We start from the raw sequence: 23,840 nt of genomic DNA, 5'->3' as shown, positions 1-23,840 counted from the left end.
TTCTTTTACAAGTAGGAGTTTAAAGATATTATTTGACTCTTCTTGACTACAGTTCCCCACTTCCTGAAGAGGCATCCTAATTACTGAACAATGACAAGCTACTTCCTAAAAAGAAAAAAACCAAACCACATCTCCCCCCACCCCACTTCAGACTCACTCAATTTTAATAAGACGCTTTCCAGACTCAGCATGTCTGTTCAAGATAGTTTCTATCTAACAATTTAAAGCTAAAGCAGCTTCATTAAGTAACAAGAACATTAGTGTTTTCAAATTTTTCGTTGTAAATAATGAAACTGTGTGTAAAAGCGGATTTTGTTTCATTGGGAAAGGGAATTTGGGAGAAAGGGGAAAAGGACTGAATTCAGCCTCTCAGCTTTACCTGCAATACAAGATACATTCTTGAAGCCAATCACTTCGAGTTTTGGTTTAATCATTTCTAAGATGTCAGGAATCTGGACAAAAACAAAACAAAACAAAACCAAAAACAAACAAGAGAGACACGGTCATGTTATAAACATATTTTAATTACTCTTCCTACATTCTTTAAGTTCCCAGTGATCACAAGACTCTTTGAATCTTTTCTATATTTTTACTGCATTTATGGGAAACCAGTACTAAAAGAATATTCACAGGAATTAATGCATATGCACTAAATCCCCTACCTTACTATTGTCCTCAGAGAAAATATTTTAGAAACAACAAAATATTATCAACCCAGATGCAACCCACAGCTTCAAAAATTACAGAAATCTCAGCCTTGTTGACCAAAAATGCACAGAAGTTATCCCCACTGAGAGAAAATTTATACCATACATCTCTGTTCAAGATTCTGGATCATTAGTAAAGTAAAATCATGATGATAAAACATTTTTTCAACCTCAAAGACTAAAACCAGCAAACATTCAAAAGAGAACATCATCTTAAAGCTGAATGTTGCACCACACTTCAAGCTGCAACAGAGATTTCCCCAACAAAGATAAAGCTCTGGGACAGTGTCGCTTTGCACCAAAAATTAGTAGAAACATTATTTTAGGGGTTAAGTTCAGCAGCTACTAATAAAGAGAGTTTAAATACCTCAGTGGTTTCTTTGTAACCTGCCATTCCAAATAAGCACTGAGTAAACCATTTACTTTGTGTGATATCTTCTATATCAGATTACTCCCGTTTTAGTATTTAAGACTAAAAAAAAATAGCTTTATGGGACATTATTATAAACAATTCAATGTTCTAAACAAGATGCCAAACAATACTGGCACACAGATCACAGAATAGTGTTTTATAAGTGAAGTCACAAGCACAAACCTGATCCTGGAGTTTGTCCAGATCTGCAGCAACATGTACCAACTGAGTACTAGATATAGAAGGCAATGGCTGACTTTCTGGAGAAGACCCATTCCCTTGGTCCTCACTAGGGTTGAGGCTTACAGAAGACTCCTTTCTACCAGCTGGCACAGATTTTTTGCTTTCCTTTGTATTCTCACAGGAAATGGGCCTTACAGAAACCTGAAACATCAAATTGAGATGTGAATCGTAGCAACAGTGAAGGCAGTCAAAGTTAGTCAAATAGAAATAATATAGAAAGGATTTGTAAGTTTTCAGCATTAGAATGCCATGCTTACAAGGGATATTAGCATTCTTAAATTATGTTAAAAACATATTTTTAAAACAGTTTTTGGTGCACTAAGTCCAGTCCTATGGGAATTTTCATCTGTGTGGTGTTCAAATGAACCACTGCACTGGACTAATGCGCAAGACCAAAAATTGGATCATTATCTGCTTCAATAGAAAACAGTTTATTTTCATATGCTGGAACACAGAAGTCATAAACACAAAATGCTATCAAACAACCCCTTTCTCCCACCTCCTCAAGTCCTCTGCTGCCAGGCACAGGCTTCACTCAACTACTTTGTTTTAATTCTGGTACTTATCAGAACTTTTCTTGAACCAATTTAGCTGAGAGAACTGAGTTATTCACGTGCTTTGTTTCAAAAGGTCTATTACTGATGGACATGTCCAATCACCAAAACCATAAGCATGCTGTCCTCTTACCTCACTGATGAACACAGAGTAGCGTGACAAAATTTGTAGACTAAGTTTCCACAGACGGTGTGCTAATAACGGTAAAAACATCTGATCTGACCAGCACTTCAGAAGACTCTGCCAGACCATGTGAGTGGCCAAAAGACAGTATGAACTGCCAGCTAGAAACAATCAGACAACAAACATCAAGTTCCTAAGCACATTTTTTTAAGACATAATATTAGGTAATTGCATTACCTGAGATTAAAAAAAAAAAAAAAAAGAAAAAAAAAAAGTCTTCCAAAGAGACAGGGCCACAAAGATAGCAAACAGGATTTATTAAGCACTGTCTGAAACAAACTCTTAAATTATCAGCTCCTCATTGCTTTAGATTTAAAATTCCACTAAATCTTACTGTAGCTGTGCAGGCAAAAGCAACAAATTTGACTGCAACAAAAGCAGGAACAGCTTGACCAAATAATCCACATCAGGAGATAACATTTCCAGGATAATTTTTGGCTAACGTGCTTGCCAGCCATATCACTAATACTCCCTTAGCACTGAACTACTGCTCTTTCCACAGTTGTATCCGAGATACCCACTTGAAATATTTATTTAAAACACAATAGGAACATCTATTTTTAAACCAAATATTTCTAAAGCAGCTCATGCGCTAACGTTTTATAGCATACAATTTGAGAGCTAAGGAATGTGTCTGCAGGTTCCAGGCAAACACCTTGAACTGGTAGGATTTATGCGTATCATCTCCATTAGTTTTTTTTTTTTTCTCCTTGCTCTCTTTAGAGAGCATATGTGTATATATACACAGACAGACAGACATATTTGTGTTGCTTTTAGCTGCCTTCTTCGGAATTATTTACTCTGTTAACTGAAGTAAGTTTTTCCGATTACAATATACTTCTAATAAATCTGCTAGGTTTTCCCTTCCACTCTAATCCTTCCTATGCATACCTCCTCATCTGCTCTTAAATTGGTGTATGTTTTTGGAGCAGACACCAACACCACAAACCATATCAAGCCTAAATGCTGCCAACAGATTGCCATTTTTGCCTCTACATAGCCTTACAACTAAGAAAAATATGCCCCAATAACACAGCCTTTTGGTTGTCACTGAGAGGATGCCAAATGCCAATTTAGCTCCTTGTAGCACTGAGGAGATAGTTCCACAAATACGTTCATGGCCGCTGCCAAAAGCGGTGGTTTTAGTAAGTAATCACTGAACAGTACTCTCATATTGCCTTCTCTATAAAAATGTATTCTATTGCTTAATCAGTTCATCATTAAACAGAAAGCTCACGTGAACCCGTGGGATGCATGGTACCAAATACACAATAGATAGAGAGTAACAACTGCTACTTATACCACTGATTCCTTCACAACAAGGAAATTATTTTTTGCAATAAAAACTTACCTGGTGCTTCTTCTAATGTATCTGAAAGTGCTTCTTCTAAGGCCCCTGCTATTTCTCTGAATCTGAGAGACAGAAAAATTTTGAATATTACCATTCAACAATTGCTTAAATTGATTCCTAAACATTTTTTCAATGCTTATTTCACTATGATTTCAATGTGCTATCAATGCACATACATAGATTTTAAATGTGGGGTTATTTTTGCCCAAAATGTTTTATTGCGATATAAACCAGACCAACATTCAGACACTTGAAAGAGAACCTTTGACATTTTACAGGCAGATATAAAGCTTACAAGCTTACACTTTGGGAAATTATTTAAGTCACATCTGCAAACATTATCAAAACGATAACTCACAGAGCTACAAGTCCTCAGCTTCTCTGAGAAGTGAAGTTTTTTGTTGTGTTACTGTTTTTAAACTAAAAGTGAACACATTGTCTCATACTTGCTTTAGCTGACCTTCAGATATGTCATGTGACACTGGAGGCTTCAGCTTTCTAGTGTTTGTTCATGATCAGTGGCATAAGGTTCTGCAAACAATTCTGTATCTGATAAAAATCAATAGTTCCTCACAGGATGCCCTGAGCCCCCCTTTTCTAAAAATTCACCCTTCAAAAAAGTAAAAAAATTCCCACCCCCCCAATTTTTTTAGGTATAACAGCAAAGTTAATATTAAAACTTGTGATATTTTTCCATATTTAAAGCATATTGGATAAACGACATAGCATTTCCCTCATCTAAAAATTGTTAAGCAAGAGCTGCAGAAAATTCTTCTTTAACCAGATTTTCCCTCCAAATGCTGAAACAAAGCTACCCTTTCCAGCTCCCCTACAGGAAGTTCTTCTGTCGCTGGTTTCCCCTTTCTTGCTTTTATGTGCATCATAGTAACTCTGTAAGCTTGTCTATCAAACTTACTAATTACAAACCTGTAGGGCTCCTCTTAAAGCCTCTTGACTGTCATTTCCAGATGAGAACAGCTGCCCACCTAACTTTTCTTGTTTAAACTCCTAGGGGACTGGATGCATATTTAGCAACTAAACATATTTTAGAAATATTTGTAAAATGGCTTCAAAACCTCATTCCTGCCTATGCCCCACTTTCACTGACAGAGCAGTATCTTTAAGTCTTATGGTGAAAAGCATTAGATAATGGAATCAGACCTTTTTAAATGACATAATTTTTGCTGAATATTTCTTACATAGGAAAAGATTTTTCCCAATGTGGGTTTCACTACAGTTTCACAATCAGTTGTACTGACATAATTGAAGGAATGGCAAGGGAAAGAGTTACTGGGGCTGTTTCTGCCAGCACTGCTACAGAAGAAATGCCTGTATATCCACATGTTCCTCAAAGGATCACTTGTAAAGGCTTTACTGAGGGCTGATTGTTCTGGGCAATTTCTGTAATTGAGAAAAGAAAAAACCCAGCAATCTGAACTATAAATGCCACAGTGTGAGATAATACTTCCATAAAAATCCTATGTGACTTAAGGATATTAACATACAAAGAAAAAGCTTCACTGATATACAGAATTGAACATGTTGCGTTATTTTGACAGTTGTGCACTAAGGAATTCATGGGCACTTCTGAAACTCATCAGATTATTCCAATATAGAGGAATAATATGGTGAAAGATGAACCAGCTGCTGTTATCCAACCATTTATCGAAATAGTGCACTATTTGAATTTAAAGTAATCTTGGATTAAAGGAAAATGATTTTTTAAAAAGTTTTTTTAATCAGTCAGACCTCAAAATGGCTAAAGGGAAAGAACATTTTTGAACAGAAAGAATATGCTGAAGGTCCATTTCAATTTTATGAGCAAGAGCATCAAAGTTTTACCAAGTGGTCACTTATTAGAAAGGTTGCACTTTCAAACAAAAGTGCCAGACTCACTGACCTATAAGAGATACACATCTGCTAAAAGCTTCATAATGGCTACAGTTCCATGGATACTCTTAGTCTGTGCACTCAGCACTGCTACTGCAGTGAGTACTCCTGCCCTTTCCCTTGGGTCAGCTCAAATGTTTGTACAGTAAGTGGTTTGGAGAAACTGATTGCAGTTGAACCTCAGCCTTTTTTTTGCCTAGGGTAACTGATCCTCATATCAGTTCACCACACAGCTACAGGAACAGACATGGAAGCAAAAAACCAGACAAGGATGTCAGAGGCTGGGGCTACCACTTTACAAAACGCAGTGCACCACCAAAACACTAAGACCTGGCTCCCAGTCCCATGCTCCTGCCACTTCTCTTGTTATTAGCTCCAGCACTCATGAGATTTCTTGATGGAATTTTTCAGCAGCAATGTAGATTTATCCTGGATTGAAGGAACTCTATAAACACAGCTATGGTTGTACTGTTATTGCCAGTTATAGAATCATGCAATAAAAGAGGCCACTAAAGTGATCCAGGTTAAAAATAAACATACATTTCTGCCCCATCTCTTTTGGAAATTCTACTTTCCCTCCCCCCCCTCCTTAAGTGACTCTCAAGAGGCTTTGGAGCAAGAGAGATCATACACAGCATACTTAGGTCATAGCAGACTTCATCAACAATTCTCTTTTTTGCTGGCTGGCTGTCCAGCCCTAAAATTAGATATGTAGACTACACTTTCTAAAATCATGGGTTTACATAAAACAGGGCTCTTTTGGGTGTCTCTGCTCTCTTCTAGTTGCAAGATCTGTAAAAGGTAATATTACAGAAACATTAAACTTGCTGGAAAAGTAAGCTCAAACTTATTAGCTCCTCAGGAAAAGGAATAGCAGGGCAAGCTGGGAAGGCAATGCTACAAGACCCAGCACTTTACAGAGTAAATCCTGTGAGACATGTAGTATGCCAGAAACATGGCTAGATCTGGAAAAGCTACAAGTTGTCAAGTTCTTTAATTTCTTGTGTCTAAGAAGAAAGACTTCTTCCTTCACAGTAAGTATTCCTCTGGATTTGCACAAGTAGCATCCTTACAAACAGTTTAGTTCAAGGGAAACTGGAGAAAAACAATATGAAACAAGATTTCAAGACTTATCTAGATCTGTTCCTGAAAGTCTTATAAGTAGCATATCAGATTCAGTGTAGCAAAAACACAGTCCATACTGAAGAGTAACTGGCTCTGATTTTGCTAAATTGTTGAAAGATATACAACACAGTTACTTGACTTTGTAATTCACTTTTCAGTTTGATTTCTGTTATGATTTGTTGACAAGTGAAATCTTGAACAACGGGGAGATGGGATCCTAAGCCAGATCACCTTGCTGTGACTGAACTCTACTTTTGAAAGTGTGAACAAAAAATGCATACTAACCTTATTTGAAAATATACAGGCAAGTTCCATTTGTTATTAAAGTTGTGGTAAGAGGGATGAGATCTTAACCGTTTCACGCTGGCCTGGGTGCCACACTGTCGCTCAAATTTCCGTACGAAATCCATACTCGTAGTGTACTTCTGTAGAAAGAGAATGACCATTCTGATCATGCACAGAGTCCCAGTAAACAAGGAAGACCACCACCCCTCCAGCAAAACCCTAGTATTACACTACAGTTAAGCTCAAGGTTCAGAATGGACTGACACTGCCCCATCACCTAATCATACAGAGTTAAAATCCTGGACTGCAGTGAAACCAAAACCAATTAACTCATAGGTGTTCTTGTATGACAAGAAAGGCAGTGCAGGATACTTCTAAAAAGCATAAAATTGTCAAGTACCCTGAATGAGCAGAACTGATTAGAGAGATGCATCAGTATTTCTGAGCTGAACCACTGGGGTGAAACAACAGTGCTGGACAGTACTAAGAACAGAGTCAGCCACAGGAGACAAAGGTGTACAACACACAGAAATAATCAGGAACAAAACCCAGAAGTACACATAACCAAATACACATAAGAATGAAAGCATGTTTTTTTTTCTGTTATACAGGATATGTATTATAGAACTCTCTGGAACTGTTTCCCTAAAAATATGTTTTGCAAACACCAAATATTAGCAGAAGAACTTGAAACAGTTTCAGATAAGCTAACTTTACCCAGTCTATACTTCTAATAAGACGTTTACAAATAGTATTAAGTCAGTTCCAAGCACAAAGAAATTACATTAATGCTCAAATGCACCATAGGCTTACTCTCAACAGTAATTTAGTAACTGAAAATAATGAGATAATAAATTAAATCATACACAAAGCAGAAAGCCAAACAGTTGAGCAAAAATAAGAAGCAAAATGTTATTTCACATACAACAGACCCTGCTAACAGAACACAAAGGTTATGTAAATCAGTCTAAAAATCAAACCACAGCTACAGTTAAAATCTACCTCTGTGCAATGAAAACAGTTTGGCTTATGTGCAAGTTTCTTCTATTAAAAAATAGAAAACAGCCATAAAACCTACCATACATGCTCATTAAGCCACTGCTGAATTAATGAAATAAGCCTGACTGGATCTCTCGGTGCTTCTGACTTCATTGCAATAAGTGTAGCAGCAGGGCTGCAGCAGCAAGGGGTTTATCACAATCCAGGGCACTACATGAGCGATATGGTTTTGCCTCTTATTAAGCAGTAAAACACCCTCAGGAGAAGCCCCTGACTTGCTGCTTCCAGGTGCTGCTCTCAGAAACTCTCCTGCAACCACAGGACACACACTGACACGGGCATGCTTTGGCATTGTGTATCTCAGTAAGTTCATAACATTCTGTTGAAGGTATAATTAAAAGAATATTTTTATTGTGACGTGGCAGTTTCAGCATGTCAAGATAGTCTTCTGGAAATTGCACACTAAAGCTTATGAGCAACTACTTTTCTCCCAGCACAGCTGTATTTATAACATAATGGAACTGTAAAAGGTATGGGAGTTAAATCCAGAATGAATGACAGATTAGGGCTCTTTCAGGTCTCTGTTCTTGGATAATAAACCCAGCACTGTAAAAACACAAACAAACCCTTAATGCTCTGCTACCATAAGCATTAGTCAGAGATAAAAACCACACACTCTGAAAAGACCTATCCCTTTCAAAACAGAAGACAACCCAAGAGACATTTCTCTAGTTATTAATAACATTATATCCAAGAGAGGGAACTAACTGCAAAATTGTTCCCATTTCAACTCCTAGGATTGCATTGTTGACTGCACAAAGTTACTTAAGAGAAGCTAAAGTGGGAAACAAAATGGAGCAATTTTCAAATGGAGGAATCTAAACTTAAACAATCTCAAACAAATGTTTAGGGATAAATGAAGTATTCCTTTCAAATACCTGTAAATCTACACATCTGACTGAGAAATAAGAGCACGACAGTCTGAAACAATTTAAAACCAAATCAAAACAAACAAGTCTGCACAAGTAAATAGTTACAGTTACATGCTGAACGCTGCCAGTCTGATTTTTACAGGATTTAACACAAATATTGTTCCATTCCTCTCCACTACATTTAAAAATTTCCTAGCATATAATACTGGATATTCAAACTTTTCGGCATTAAACCTATATATATATATATACATGTGCAAATAAGCCTGGGGAAAAAGACTCTTCTGCATTTCTATCAACCTAGAAAACAGAGATAGATTACCGTCTAAAGTCTGTGTTGCATTACTTGGCTTATCAGCAGTGCAGAGACAATTTTAAAGGTTTTTTCCTTTCCTCTTTATCTAGAACTATTAGTCTTTAGATAGACATAATAGCATTTTTACACTTGGCATTTGAACTTCTTATTGATTTTTAGAAAAAATATTTTAATGGTTTAGACTCTGAGTCATTTAAGTAGTCAAAAGCAGTCTGGAAAGTAATTCAGACTTAATACATGATTTACTTGAAAGTCATGGGGGCTGTTGGGTTTTTATGTTTGTTTTTTAATTAAACAATATCACTGTTGGTCAATATAAGATGTCAGCCTTTTAAAAATAATTCATTTAAAACAGTAAACCCAGCTCTTCTGAAGATAACATACATTCTTGCATAAACCAAGCAGCACAGATGACAAAAGCCCAGCAGGGCTCACTGTTTGTAGTAAGTGGGGCATTAGGTGAAAGCTTGAAGAGGGACTGAAACTTTATGGGAAACTAACTATTCTCACCAGGGAGGGGACCACTCTGTAGTGTCATTTGCATGGCATTACCACAGCTTTCTTCAACATCCTTTTTATTTGCTTCTTATTCAGAGCCAGCCCTGCAAACATTCACTGTCATGCCTGCCTGCCTTCAGTTATTGAATATATCCGCATGAAAGAGATCTTTAATTGCAAGAAAAATGGCAATATTTAGTAAAAGCAGTTTTGCATGAACACAGGAAGAATCATTTGCCTCATAAACCTCCACCAGCAATCTAACATTTCCCCAAGTCATCTGTTCTGATCTGCCTGCTATGCCTTCCTTCAACCAATTTATCACTGCCTGCCATCTCCATCTTGAAAATAAAAGGTTTCACACTAATCATACATCAAGCTTCAAGGAAAAAAAAAAAATCCAAATATTTTAGCCATCATGGTTAAATACAAAGAGACAGGATATGAAGAAAAGCAGAAAGCTCATATTTTCTACTTGTGACGTACTAAAAAGTACTGCCAGAGCTAATCTTCACACTAGACCGAGAAATCTGTTTCAACAATAGAAAAAAATGATCTTTTAGAGGCAGAGCAGCACTGCCAATAATGAAAATATAAGAGTGACAAGTACTTTAAATTAATTTTATAATGTAAGTTTGCTTCATAATTGATTGTGATACCAGAGAAAATACTTCTTTTATGTCCTAAACCTTACCATGCTGCCTCCAAGTATTTTTGTTTCTTTCAGTTGACTTGTGTTTCTAAATGAGCAAAAGCTAAGACAAGGAAGTGAAACAGTATTTTTTTAACCTTCCCATAGTACCTAGCAAGTTTAACCCAGACAGTTAATTAACATGACAGCCCTTGTGATACAGAAGTCCAAGTCTTGGGCAAATGGGAGTCATCCACTCTCACCCTCACCTATTTTGTGATTCTACAACTAGGAAAGAATATCTACACCTAAAACAAATACTAAAGCGAAATTCACATGACTGAATGGCTTTGAATAACTTCTGTATGAGCTTTCCTGACAAACTTGAAGGGGAAATTAACTGATATGAAAACTGATATTTTAGATTTGAGATAACCTCTTCTTCCAAGCCATGCAACATGAATTTACACAAAAGCAGCAGAGGAAAAAAAGGTACAAAACATGACTCATTCAATTCTTGTGTATGTCTAAGGAATCACAAATGGAAAAAAATTAAATTTAATTACCTCATGAAACACATCTGGGTTTCCAGGGTTAAACAGTGATGGCAATTTCTCTTCTAAACCGTGTACTATTTCTGGCCACACTGAATTCACCAAGAAATCATATCCAGGAACAATATCCGCTTTTTCACTGCAAAAAAAATTGCAGTTAATTGATGCTTATGTTTTACCACCAGGACTGTATTTGGAAGTAGGCATAACTAAAAAAGACATGCACTGGATTAGACAAAGCGTAATCAAGTTCTTTTTTACATAGGTATGCTGATTCCTTTAAACCATTCTTCATTTGAGATTTCTTATCTGATCCCACAGTCTTATCAAATGCAAGGTATTTTTTATAACTCTCAAAGTGTTTTAAAATGTTATCAGTTATATTTTTTGCAAGTGTGTTCTGAAAAATGAGTAAATTTCAGCTGAGAACTCCTATTTTCACTTGTATATTTCAAGTTCTAACAGCTCCAAACTTCAAAGAGGTACCAAGTAGCAGTAATGGGACTAATACAATGGAAAGAAGCAGAACTTTTTCATAACTGTTCCAAGCTGTATTTATACATAATATTGCGCTTCAAAACAAAAGATTAAAAGCTACCTTGATTATGAAAATTTATAAATTGAGAGCAGAAGAGATACAAGCATTTAATTCCAGTTCAGTGCACCACAGTACAAAGTAGAAACATTCCATTATTATGAAGACAGATTAACACTTGCTGAGGGATTAGAAGAATTGAAACGTTAGCAAAATTTAGGCGTCATAAAAAGCTCAGCAATGGATGACTAATTAGAAAAGTAATTCTGCAGTCCCTAGGGGCTACATCCATAGTTCTGCTAATTACAGCAGTCTACTATATTAACCAGCCTGCAAACAGATTAATAAATGGATAGAATTCAATAGACCTGAATTATTTAAACTTCAAAACAGGCAATTTAATTCCATAAGGAATTAAGCATTTTTGGAAAAGACAGTAGAAGCCCAAATCAATTAAACCTGTAGTTCCAGCAAATGCAATAAATCAGTCAAATCTCTGGCGATCATCCCCACTTTTCTGATGTGCACTAACCATCCCATAACTTGTGAACTTTTATTTTTTTTAACAGCTTTATTATGCTCTTCTCCTTGGATGAAGAATACAATCACATTTCATGGACTCAAAAAAACAAGGTATCTGACACACTGTGTTATGAACTGTACTCAATTCTGTTACTGAAATACAGGAATCTCTTTTTCCCCTCTGAAGGTCTTGGCCGCGACACCAAGAAAGTTTGTTCACTGTTTCGTTTGGAGAAACACAGACATAAGAGGAATCAAATGTGACTACGAATCTTCAGGAAAGGCCAGATAAGTAATTTCCACATGGAAGCTAATTATGCAAAGCATTTCAAAACTATATGATGCTGGTTGTAACTTTAGTTTAACCAAAAGAAACCCCAACTTATTTACCTAGAAATAGCTCCCCCTGTTACTTCACGCAAAAGACGGCAGTGATGAGGAACAAACTCCAATAGTCTGTTGTACATAGCCTGAAGGCCATTAGGATGAGATTGAACGTACTGTTCCACAATCACCTGCCAGGAAGAGTTCAATGTTAAATGTCAGAAAAGTGAATATGAAATACCATAATGCAAGACCCACAATTTACTCACTCAAAAACCTCATAACACTATAACCTCAAATAGTGGGATCGTCAGTATATTATGTTTTTATATTATAGTTTCAAAGTATAACTTGCCACCTTGAATTATTACTTCCTTTTATACAGCACTCTAACTGGCAAGACTAGCCCAAGAATGGGAATGAGCTCCTTGCTTTTAAATGTCAGCCACCATATCTGGCTCCCATCTACATCATTGTCACCTGAAGCAGTCTGTGAAGTTAAATGGGTGACTGGCAAAAAGCTAACAGAACTTCAGAATAAAGTCAAAAATTTCTTCTAAATGTAGATGTTGTTGGTCCAATCCCAAATGCAGGTAAGCCAACAGCCAAGAACGTTCTGTGCAAAGGGAAAGATTCATCAATAGCATAACCTGGGACTCAAAGCCACTGAAGTGTGCTATGTATTACAGAGGCAATGATGAGGGCAAGATCTGTTCTGCCTTCTATCAACACATGTAAATTCAAGCAAGTGGATACTTTCAATCACCAAGGCAGCTCTTGTACTTTACAGTTTTCCCTCCCCACAGGAGCAGGAAAATTAATACCGCTGAAAGATTCATGATGCGAGTTTTAGAACAACAACTTTATATCCCTGGTGCTGGTCTGGTTTAATTTCTTCTTTAAGGATGTGAATTTAATGCATTTATGAAATACTCTGACAATCCAGTGAAAGCCAGGGAAACTTCCTGCAACAGTGCAGTTAGCACTAGTAATTCCACTGTAAAAGTGCATTGATTCAGATCTCAGTAGGGAACAAATATCCTCTGAAATGATACGGTATCATCACTTGACCTGGACATAACTCACAACACACTGATGAAACGGGTCAAAAGAAGTCTTGCTGTTACAGCAACATCACTTCAGCAGATTCATTAAAAACATAACAAACCTATTTTATGAAGTAATTTCAAACACAGCAGACTATCAAATATCTTAAAATGAACTTTTAGATTTTTACTCAAAGCTTGAAACTGGAGCTACCACCATACAATTGTAGGTCCTTAGAAGTGTTTTTAGTGGCAACTGCATGTGTACTGATATGCAAGAAAATTTGAACAAACCTGACTGACTTGCTGACTGCTACACTGTTACGGCAGGTTACTGCCTCAGCAGTCAAGAGAAATATCAGAAAGTCCCCTAATTTTGGAAAATCTGATCACTACTTAGTACTGCAAACTGATAGCCTACTAAAATCAGTTTCTCATGATTTGAGAAACTGGCCATCTGACACATTCTGCCCACCAAACAACAGCAAAGGCTTCCTGCTCTTACTAATGTCCTGATAGCGCTGGGAAGTGCAGAAACTGCTTTTTCATACAATGGGAAGAAAAGGACACTGCAATAAGAACTATTTTTGCTGCATTTGCCTGCTATTGACCCAGCCATGGAGAAATGCAAACCCCAGATATAATCCAATTCCCTGGTCCTACTCCAGTCATATGCTTGGTTTAAGGTTTGTTTTCTGGATTTCTCACTCCAAGAAAAATGTAGGCACGAAACAGAATCTCAGCTGGATATAACCTGAAATTGGTGACAGGCAGACAGAGAATTCCTTCAGCCTTTTTTCTTAAATAGCAACAACAAACAAATTGACACTGTGTTGAGGCTCAGTTCTCCTGCTCTCTCCACAAAGGCATTTTGAAGCTGCTAATGAAAGCCGGAGGTTAACACAAAAAATAAGCATGTTTGAAAATCAATTCATTTTCTTAAGATTCTTATTTTATCTTACCTCATCTATATAAGGTTTTACAAGCACTTGACCAACTAATGCCTCTGCATCTCGTGTTTTGTCAATTGTGGCATAAGTGCGAAGACAGTGACGTATTATGTCAACATTTGAAGTGTGAAGGCCTTCCAAGAGTAGTCCTTCCAGAGACTGCTGCAACATAGCTGTTATTCCAGCTATACGCTACACAGAAGAGACACAAAATATCAAAATTTTTAAAAAAGCAAAGCCTTGCTATCATTGCTGAAGTATATTCTTCCAGAAATACCTAACTCAGCTTTCCACTTTCATTTGAAAGGTGCACAAGTTCTGATAACTGTCAGCATCAAATGGACATTAACATAAGCTTAATTGGTTACTTACGCTATTTAACACAGTACTTATTATAATATGATTTAAAGGCAATTATTTTCCTCTACGTGTTATACGTTATGCAGTAACTTATATAAGGTCCTCTTCATCCTGAAGAAACAGGTCAATAATTGTTCCTGTTGAACTGAACCACTAGGTGTGATAATCACAAAAGCTTTACATTAAGTCACCAGAGATAACAACTGTGGCATTTATTCCCCACTGTCAAAAAATGAAACAATAGTGTGTTCCCAGCAATACTTGTCAAATTATTGCAAACGAAAGACATAGAGTGACGCTGGAAAAAATAATGACGTCATTAGATTCCTTCTGGCTTCTTCCCAACAGCTGCTTCAGCCAACACATGTTCTCCCTTTTGCCAAACATTTTTCCTAATATCCTGCTACAGCTCTTCCACTAGATCCAACTCATTGCTACGCTACCTGCAGATATTATCCTGGCCCAATACAGTCCCTTACAACTCGGTATTTGAAGCAAGTTCAGCAACACACATTAATGTAGTCACAGCTGAACTACCAATTTAGGAAGCCAAATTTCTTCTCTGACCTTTTGTGTGCTGTCCTGTGTCCATCCATCTTAAAATGATTCCACAGAATTTTTTTCTGAATACGCAAGGTCAGTAGCCCAATTGCTGACTAGTCATGAAACCGATGATCGGATGACCCTTAGCACAACACGCACAGGACAGAAGTCCTGACAAGCACCATTAAGGAAGCCCCACAACAAAGTAAGAAAGGTTCTCCCACCATGAATACTACTCTTGCTCACAATTACTCCTGTTATTATCCATGTTTCATAACTCAGTGGCTGGAACAGTCTCATAAACTGTCCATGAATCAACATGGTGCCATGGAAGTCTTGATCTGAAACATGTTTATATTGCCAACACGCATATGTACATAGTGAAAAACTGAAACTATGAACTACATCACTAGCTTGAAAGCCATCAAGAATGACAGCTCCATGTTAACTAAGTTAAAGCATTACCCCATCTCCATATTCGTAGTATCTACCTTTAAGCACCAGTTCTCATTTGTTCCCTGTCTCAAATTAAGGGACAGAAGGAAAAAAAAGAAACAACACCAAAACATCAATTCACCTTTTATAGTAGGTAAGTTATTATGAACAGGATATTAAGGAGGTTGGCCTATCAGCCTGAACAGTCAAAGTCAGGCAACAAACGTCACCAAAGACAAACCCGAATATATTCAAGCCAGCCACTCTGTAGCCACATTCCATTTATAGTCTGGTCTGTACACTGCAGCTAACAAAACGAACATAAATCTCCAGAACTAGGCCTCAATACCAGTAAGCAGACAAGATGCAAGATATATTAGGCTGACAAAAACGTCTGCCATATTTCCTGTTCTTATTCTACGTAATCCTTAAAGAAGTTATCAAACAAAGCATAAACCCTCAGAAGAAGCAATACTTCTAGTTAACTGATAAAAATGACCCATTTTCCCCCATAAATTAATTCAATAAAACTCTGTGGAAACAGGCATTACTCTTCCAATTATATTGATTTTGTTTGATCCTACAAGCGTTAAGCTGGCTATCATGCAATACTTACTGGTCTCACTTTGTCCAAAAGGGACATTCCTTTGCTTTGCACTGCATGAAATTGTAGTTGATTAAATTCTGTGGCAATCCTCTCTAAAACCTGTCCAGTTAGAAGTGGGCTAGAAGAGAGAAGATACAAAATGAGAATACACAAATTCTTTCAAATCAACACCCTTTCATCTGCAGCAGATATATAACAGTATCCCTCAATTTTTGTGGTTTAAGTTAACTATGTGGAATTCTGATAGGTACTACTATAATTATTGCAATCATACAATAATAATCTGGAACTGACTACATGATTAGAGTTGTTTTGGAGCTACTAAGATATAAAGCGTGTGAAGCAGGAGCTGAGAGGAACATCAGGTTTTGCCTCAGTGATATGAAGCACTGTTTTATATGCGGCAGTGCTGTTTACTGTCACAGGAAAAGTCAGTCACACAGTGCTCAGAAACTGCAGTAAGTGCTCTTCACCATCCAGATTTTCTTATCTCCCCTTTCTGCGATATTGCAAAATTAATGACAGCTATCTCTAGAGACCCTTCCCAGGTCTACATAATCAAATTTTCAGTCACTCAAATACAATCTTGCTTCCAAATGTAATTCTGCAAAGTGCCTCACCCTGACTGAAAACCTCTGCATAAGCTTTGTCCCTCTAGGTATCAACCTATTCCTCTACCACACCCCATTCACAAACATGTGATCCAGCGCACTGAAGACAGTCTCATGTTCAAAAGGGTTCAACCAAATTGTCTTCTCCTCCACCTTAAGTTGCACTTGCCTCACAGTCAACTATTTCAAGCACATGGTTCATACATCAGTTCCCAAACTGGCTGAAAGACATCTTCCATTCCTCAGCAAAGGCAGAGGATGCTCTACATGAAGACATTAAAAAACAAAACATGGGAGTCTAACTGGAATTTGCCACAAATCTTTCTTGTACCAAGAGTATTACATGAGTGGCTTGCCTGGCTTAGAGTATTCTTCCAGCAGTCCTTTCAGTTATATGTAAGCAGGGAAATAAAGAAAAGCTATTTCCCATTTTAATTCCAAATGATATTGGAATCAACTGTACCGTAGAAAGTATTTCAGACATGACAGGATTAGTGACTTCCAAGAAAAAAAAAAAGATTGTACATAAACTTCAAAAAGCACATTTACTGAAAGCACTACAAGTAGTTCAGAACTTTGGAGACTGAATCACATGTTCTGTGAATGATCGGTTTGCAGAAGACTAAAACTGAGAAAATACTAAAATAACAGTCACTTATTCCATCAGTTACATTTCTAAATATATAACCTAATGCTTGTAAATTAATCTACAACAATACCAAGAAATTAAGTTAGTCTCATCAATTACAAACAAAACTAAATGTTACATTTTTTACCTGTTTCCCTCTAATGAGGACAATTCTTTTGTACCCTGGGAATGTAGAATCTTCTCAATTTTTTCAACAGACTGAATAACATGAATAAGTCTCAGGACACACATCTGTAAATAAAGAAAGATTTTTAATTTCTGACCCCAATCCCAATTTACATTACCTAACAACCTTGAAGATATTTTGGATGGTGTAGGGGTTTTTGGGGGGGGTTTGGTGTTTCCACACCTCCCCACACCCAGGTGTAACTAACTCCATCTTAACAATTGAGTCATGTCTCAGTTGAAGTATGGCTCACTTAAGTCCATAAAAACCCACAAACAAGTTTGCCACAGACGTAGAATAGCTGTTCTTATCCCTGATTCTTTTCCAAGCTAAGCACAAAGACAAATGTTAGTGTGTCCCCCCTCACATATAAATTAAACTGCTGTATTTCAATTACATCAATAATAAGCAAGTTTCTATATTACTACAAGCAGAAATAAGATAAACAATAATTTTAAAAAGCCAACCAAATCAAACATATAAGTTTTGGGCAAATAAAGTAAAATAAAGATTTGTGATCAACAGGATCCTGTAAAAATGAAGTCAGTCAACCAAAATGTCAATAGTTATTTTTAGAAGCACAAAATCCTGCACTGTGTGCCTCTAGACAGTCTAGAACTTTTTGAATATCTTTTTCACTGGGTTAATGGTAAAAACAAAGTCATTCTAAACAAGATCTTTTCAAGGTAATAATTTATCTATTGTACCTTTTTTCTTCTAATATCTTCTTGTTTAGCCATCCGGTCATCTACTGCTTGAATTCCTTCACTGACACATGACTTAAGACTCTGTAAGAGAGAAAGTCAGCATGTAAAGCTGGCTTCCCACTTAAGGTTTAAAAAACCTTAACTCAAACATCTAAACTTAAAACAGGACACAGATTAATTAAAATATAGGACTAATAAAAGCTACAGCACATCAACTGCCCTCTAAGTGAAAAAGCCAGAAATAAAATTAAATAAAGAGTTGATTATACTTTCAGTTAAGTACTGCCACCACAGCTTAATTTCAACCAGAAGTGTTCTTTTAGTACCTTACGGAGAACAAACCGCCTTCCACCCAGAAACAGGCAATAAAACCAATATGATCTTAATAAATCAGACTTAAGTAGCATTGTTCGCATAACCGATATTTCTCTGCTACCTGAACCTACTTTGAGTTTTAGACATCAAGGCTCTGATATTTTGAAGGCACGTTTGGGCAGCAAACATCCCTTTGAACTGTCTGCCAAGATGATAAACAATTGCCCCTTGCTAAAGACCAAGTCACTGTGGAAGAGCCAGAACAAGACCCACCAGAGGGTGGTCTTTTCTGGTTAAGCCACAGGACTAAGCAAAAAAAAAAAAAGTCCTTAACAGGACTGTGTTGCATTTGAGTTATTTACTACCATCTTTAAGCTACTCATATATTAAAACAGTTTCAATATTTCTCCATAGACTAGTCTTCACAGAAGTCCACGTTTAAGGAGTCCTTTATCTCTTGCCTGAAATTTACTGCTGCTACAACTGCTTCAAAAAACACAGTGCCTCTTTTACTATCACTCTAAGTCATCAGTTTTCAAAGAGAAGGTTATTATAATAATGATTAACATGAGTAAAAGACAGTCTGTACATCATATGAAAGTGAGCTGAAGTTTACCAAGCTGTGTATAATGATTGTTTTGAGCATACCATAACTTCTTCCCTTAACTGTCCCAAGGGTACTGCAAGCTGATTAAGAGCCTTGTCCATGCCAACCTAAAGAAATTATCAGAAAAATATTATGACTTTTTTGTTAAATCCCTATGTGAATTAATGACAAAGACTATCATTTTACAGACACTAAAAGAGAACTGAGAAAAGACACCTCCCTTTACAGTCTCCAGTTCTAAATGCAATGCAAAAATACAGTACCTCAAATATAGGCATAAAAACATCAGGCTGCCTGTCACACAAAGCGAAAACTTTAAGAATCTGTATAATTGGAACTCGGATGAACGGGAGTGAAATAGCAGGAGACACAGAGGACAAGACATTTTAATATGAAAGTGATTACAATTTTCAGTCAAGTAGGTTGGTTGGGTTTTTTTAAGATGTATTGACTGTACAGTAAGTACAGGATTGACTGTTTATAGATTCCTAAAATAATTCTTCAGAATGGCCTTATTTGTATCATGGCTATTGTATTTTAATGATTTATTTCCTTCCATTTTGCAACTGCTGTCAGTTTGAAAAACAAGCTGACCTTGAGTCTAACTTTCTAATTAATTTAGTTTTTCCAAGACAAAAAGCATACATCTAAAACACTTTCTACAGGCCAACAGCAATTCTGTACAGTAGCTAAGTTCTACAGGAATGGTCTTTCAGCTTCTCTCAGTGCAAGGGATCACAGTTTAAGATGTCTTAAATATAATAATGCTAAAAGAAAAGCCATACACCTTTCATATGAAAAATAAAAAACCCACTAAACCACATTAAGTCTGAAGTACACAGTACAATTTAGTAACACTTACTAGATTTGTTGAAAGATTAACAAAATCTGCATAGTCCTTATTTATGAGTTCTACCATGGCAGTTTTAAGGAGCTTGTAATAGAGCTCCAGATCCTCTCTGAGCTCTTCCAACTGCACACGTTTCCTGCAGTCTGATACAAAGTGATCGACATCAAAATCCGGCTGAAAATGAAACAGGAAAGAGAGAAGGCTGTAAGTTAAAAGTTCAAGCCAGAAACACGTCCCACCCCCAAAACAAAGTATTCCGTATCACAGGGAGCCCACCAAACTGAAGCGCTAGGGGGCAAAAAGGCTACTTAACGGAGTAGTTTCCAGTGTTCCTAAGTCTTGGTCTTTAACATAAATCCACAGCACACAAGGTTGTGGGTCGGAGTCCCAAAACCACTCTCTCTGAAATACGAGAGGTTATGTTACCTGTATACACTTTAAAAAGCATACAAACAAACCAACCAACCGACAACAAAACGATACCAAAACGAACAACCAAAGAGAAACCAAAATACAGTGTTAAGAACTGCTTTAAGCTCTCCAAGCAATGAGGCCCGAATGCTGGTTTTCAGTCTATCTGCAGCCTGGCTTCCAAGCCACGCACAGTATGGTTCGGAGGCAGTCCGACCGGGGCCTGCCCTCGGCGCTGACCGCGGCATCCGGCCCGGGACAGGGAACTCAGGTCACCCGGTTACAAACTCGCCGGCCCGCTCCCCGGGCAGGCCTGGGCCCGGCCGCACTCAGGCTCAAGCCCCGCTGGGACACAGCCGCGGAGGCGGAAGCAGTCCAGTTCTGCTCAACGCCCGAGTCGTCCCTTCAGTGACACACTCAGGGGCGCTCTGCCCGGGGAAGAAGCCGTGGCGGGGGGCAAAGATCCCGAACAAGGCTTCGGGCCCCTCTCACCGCCCGAGGAACCCTCTCCCCACACCCCGGAGGGCCCCGGGGCACACCGCGCACACCCACCTTCATGAACTCATCCTTGTCAAAGCAGAGGTTCTCGGGGCCCCGCGGCAGGTTCATCTTCTTCGCCTCCATGACCAGCCCGGCCCGGCCCGCCAGGCCCGACGCGGCGGCAGGACCCGCCGCTGCCACAGCAACGCCGCCCTCGCCAGCACGGCACCACAGAGGCAGCCCGGAACCTGCGCCAAGAGAGGCGCAGAGTTCGCTCACCGCCGCGACAGCGCCCCCTGGAGGGCTCCGAGCGCCCCTTACAGGCGGCAATAGGCGAGGGGGACGGCGGGAATCTCAAAATGGCACGGGGGGCGGCAAGGGAGGGGTGGATGTGTGTGCCCCGAGCACGGGCCTTTAAAGCTGTCCTGCCCAGCCTCCTCGGAGGAATTTCTCTGTTTTCTGTCGCTTTGTGAAGTCAGGGCTGGGCTGCTGAAGTGCCTGATGCCACACGGCAGCCCCCAGTGCATCAAACTGTCCTGATCAGATGAAGCTGCAGGGACTGGCATCAGGGCCCATGGCACAAGCTGTGGAAACCTGGGGCTGCAGGGGTGGGAAGGCGATGGTATGGTGCAGGCCCCCAACCCTGAGCCGGTGGCCAAGGTCCATGTCCTCTTGAGGTTTGGGTATTGCCCCTCAGCCTCTCTGGGCAAGTTGTGCCAGGGTCTGACCACTCTTGACAGCAAAAAAAGCTTTTCCTTATATTTAAATTTATCATAGTTTGTGCCCATGTAACAGGAATCAAGTCAGAGTGTGATTTATCACCTCCATCCTTCTGCTTTTCACCAGGGTCTTCTGTGAGGGTCTTCTTTCCTTCAAAAATCTATTGCTCACAGTCACTCATGTAGGAACCTATTACCTTGCCAATATAATAGGCCCAGGCAGGATATCTCAGCAAAGTGTATTTTATTAATGATTTTGCAAGACCAGGTGTTCTACCTAAGGGCAGACACATGGAGTAGGGCAAAAAGCCCCAGCTTTATATCCCCCCCAAATCCCAGCCACAAATTCCCTTCCCTCTTCCCCACTGGTTGGGTACTTCAGGGTTTACAGACTACCCGACGCCTGCCTCAGTTTACCTATCTCATTCATCTAATTCTAACAACCTCCTCCCCTTATTGATTTATTTAAAATATGGATTCCTGGCTCTTTGGTTACCCTTCCCCCTAGCTTAATTTTTTAAATGCAGTAATCAGTTTGCATTCCAGGATTAGTTTGAAGAAACTTTGCTTTACATTAAGAATTCATAGTCTGATGTCTCTCAGTCCTTCGCCCCCTGCTGAGGCCAGGTGACAGGTCCCCAGTTTTGTAAAAACAACATTCCTCCTTCAATGGCTCCTTACAACTTATGCCTTAGTGAAAAATATTCAGCTCTAAAAACCTCCCTGCTATCACTTGCATTTCTGTTTGCCACCTTAGGATGGAAGACGGCAATGGGTCTCATTCCTCACATGTACATTTTACGGCTTTAATTTTGCCCTGATGAGCTCAGGTGAGGAGCGAGCCCAGCGCCTCACCAAACAGGTGTGAGGACGCATGGTCTGGAGCTCTGCTGGTTGCTCTGTGGCCAGGGCTGGAGAAGGGTCCCTGGGCTTGATGGGTGTGGTTGGGTAGTGCTGCAGCAGCATGCTGGGCTGGAGACCCCCAGAGGTCCCTGGGCAGGCAGCGTTTTGGCTGGACTGACCTGTATGTCCCCACCTAACTCTGGCAGTACCGAGAGCCCGGCTGGCCCATGACCAGCAGTGATTCACGCCAGTGATTCATGGCTAGTATGTGAGTTTGTTAGAACTTCCCTGAGTTATTAGAAGTACAAAGAGCCAAGCAGTTCAGTGGTGATCTTGGTGGGCATGTGCAGCTGCTGGCTGGCTCCTTGCATGCTAATTTTCTTGCTTTCTTTCACCCTCTCCCTTTGGAAAGCTCTTCAAGACTGACAGAGATCTCAAGTGTTAGCAGGCATGGTTTATAGTTGCCACATGTTCTCAGCTAGAGAGCAGAAAAGATACACCCACCACATAAAACCACACTGGCACTATTTTGCAATAGCTATCACTATATGACTGTATGTATCAGATCAAAAAGGTTTTCTTATGTTATGATATTTAAAATGTCTACATTCTGGTACAGGAACAAAGCCGTATTACTGCTCAGCTATCTTTTTACTTTAACGAGCTGGATGCTTGAAATAAAAATTCTAACTAGTTTCTGATGTTAACTCCATAATAAAGGGATTACACCTAAAGTCTTAAGTATTAGCTAAGACTTATGTTGTTCTAAAAAGACCTACAGTTGCCATTTATGTGGTTCTTTACAAAGTTCTAATTATGAAGTTCCTTGAGAAAATAAAAAGCATGCTTCCACTTGAACTTGTTCATTGATGAGCCTTTACACTCTTCGTATTTATTAATGTCATTGTCAATTAAGTATGAAGTTTGTGAAATTTAATAATTTGCAAACAGAAACTGTGATATCTCAATTACAGGAAGTTAGCAGTAAAACTAGAGTTAGGGCTCATGGGATATTTCCACATGCTGTCCCTGAACAGCCAAGTTCACCTGGAGCAGTGGTGCACAAAATAAAGTTTCTCCAAGACAGAAGATACTAGCAAAGCAATGAGGGAATTAGGCATTCCAAAGAGTTGTATGCAGCTCTCTTTATTTCCAATATTTTTGTACTAGGATTACTTAGTTCATTTTTACTACAAGCCCCTTCATCCCTTTGCTTTCCTGACTCTCATCACTGACATTCCAAGATTTCCAGGCTTATAAAATACAGTTTTAAACTCTTTTTCCTGTCATCCTTTCCCAAGCATGAAGACATGACATTTAATAATTTCTTGTGAAAACTGTAATCACTATTTTATCTGCAGTTTTTGGATAACATACTGTTAATAGACCCATTAGATGAATGAAGAGAGAACATCTGAAAGTTTGTCTCAGTATTATTGTTATTATATGAATAGGGATGATGCAGGTGCTAGGGAGTAG

The 23,840-nt window shown here is 38.7% G+C and overlaps 1 protein-coding gene across 1 annotated transcript in view; it reads right to left on the bottom strand.

The window, feature by feature from the left end:
• Positions 1-21,020, bottom strand: part of COG2 (component of oligomeric golgi complex 2) — a 29,797-nt gene extending 8,777 nt beyond the window's left edge. The window contains exons 1-14 of the mRNA XM_082049969.1: positions 20,872-21,020; positions 19,921-20,082; positions 19,100-19,165; positions 18,137-18,217; positions 17,391-17,494; positions 16,013-16,121; positions 14,071-14,250; positions 12,129-12,253; positions 10,694-10,820; positions 6,752-6,891; positions 3,452-3,513; positions 2,050-2,201; positions 1,303-1,503; positions 380-452 (exon numbers count right to left, since the gene is read on the bottom strand). Of these exons, the coding sequence (XP_081906095.1) occupies positions 380-452; positions 1,303-1,503; positions 2,050-2,201; positions 3,452-3,513; positions 6,752-6,891; positions 10,694-10,820; positions 12,129-12,253; positions 14,071-14,250; positions 16,013-16,121; positions 17,391-17,494; positions 18,137-18,217; positions 19,100-19,165; positions 19,921-20,082; positions 20,872-20,943 (1,654 nt within the window). The 5' untranslated portion in view covers positions 20,944-21,020. The remainder of the gene's footprint in view (positions 1-379; positions 453-1,302; positions 1,504-2,049; positions 2,202-3,451; positions 3,514-6,751; positions 6,892-10,693; positions 10,821-12,128; positions 12,254-14,070; positions 14,251-16,012; positions 16,122-17,390; positions 17,495-18,136; positions 18,218-19,099; positions 19,166-19,920; positions 20,083-20,871) is intronic.
• Between the last annotated feature and the right edge of the window lie 2,820 nt (positions 21,021-23,840).

This window comes from Streptopelia decaocto (assembly GCF_964273445.1).
Source record: "Streptopelia decaocto genome assembly, chromosome: 3".
NCBI classification, from domain to species: Eukaryota; Metazoa; Chordata; class Aves; order Columbiformes; family Columbidae; genus Streptopelia; species Streptopelia decaocto.
The sequence above is the reverse complement of the archived record's forward strand: the minus strand, read 5'-3'. Positions and strand labels throughout refer to the sequence as shown.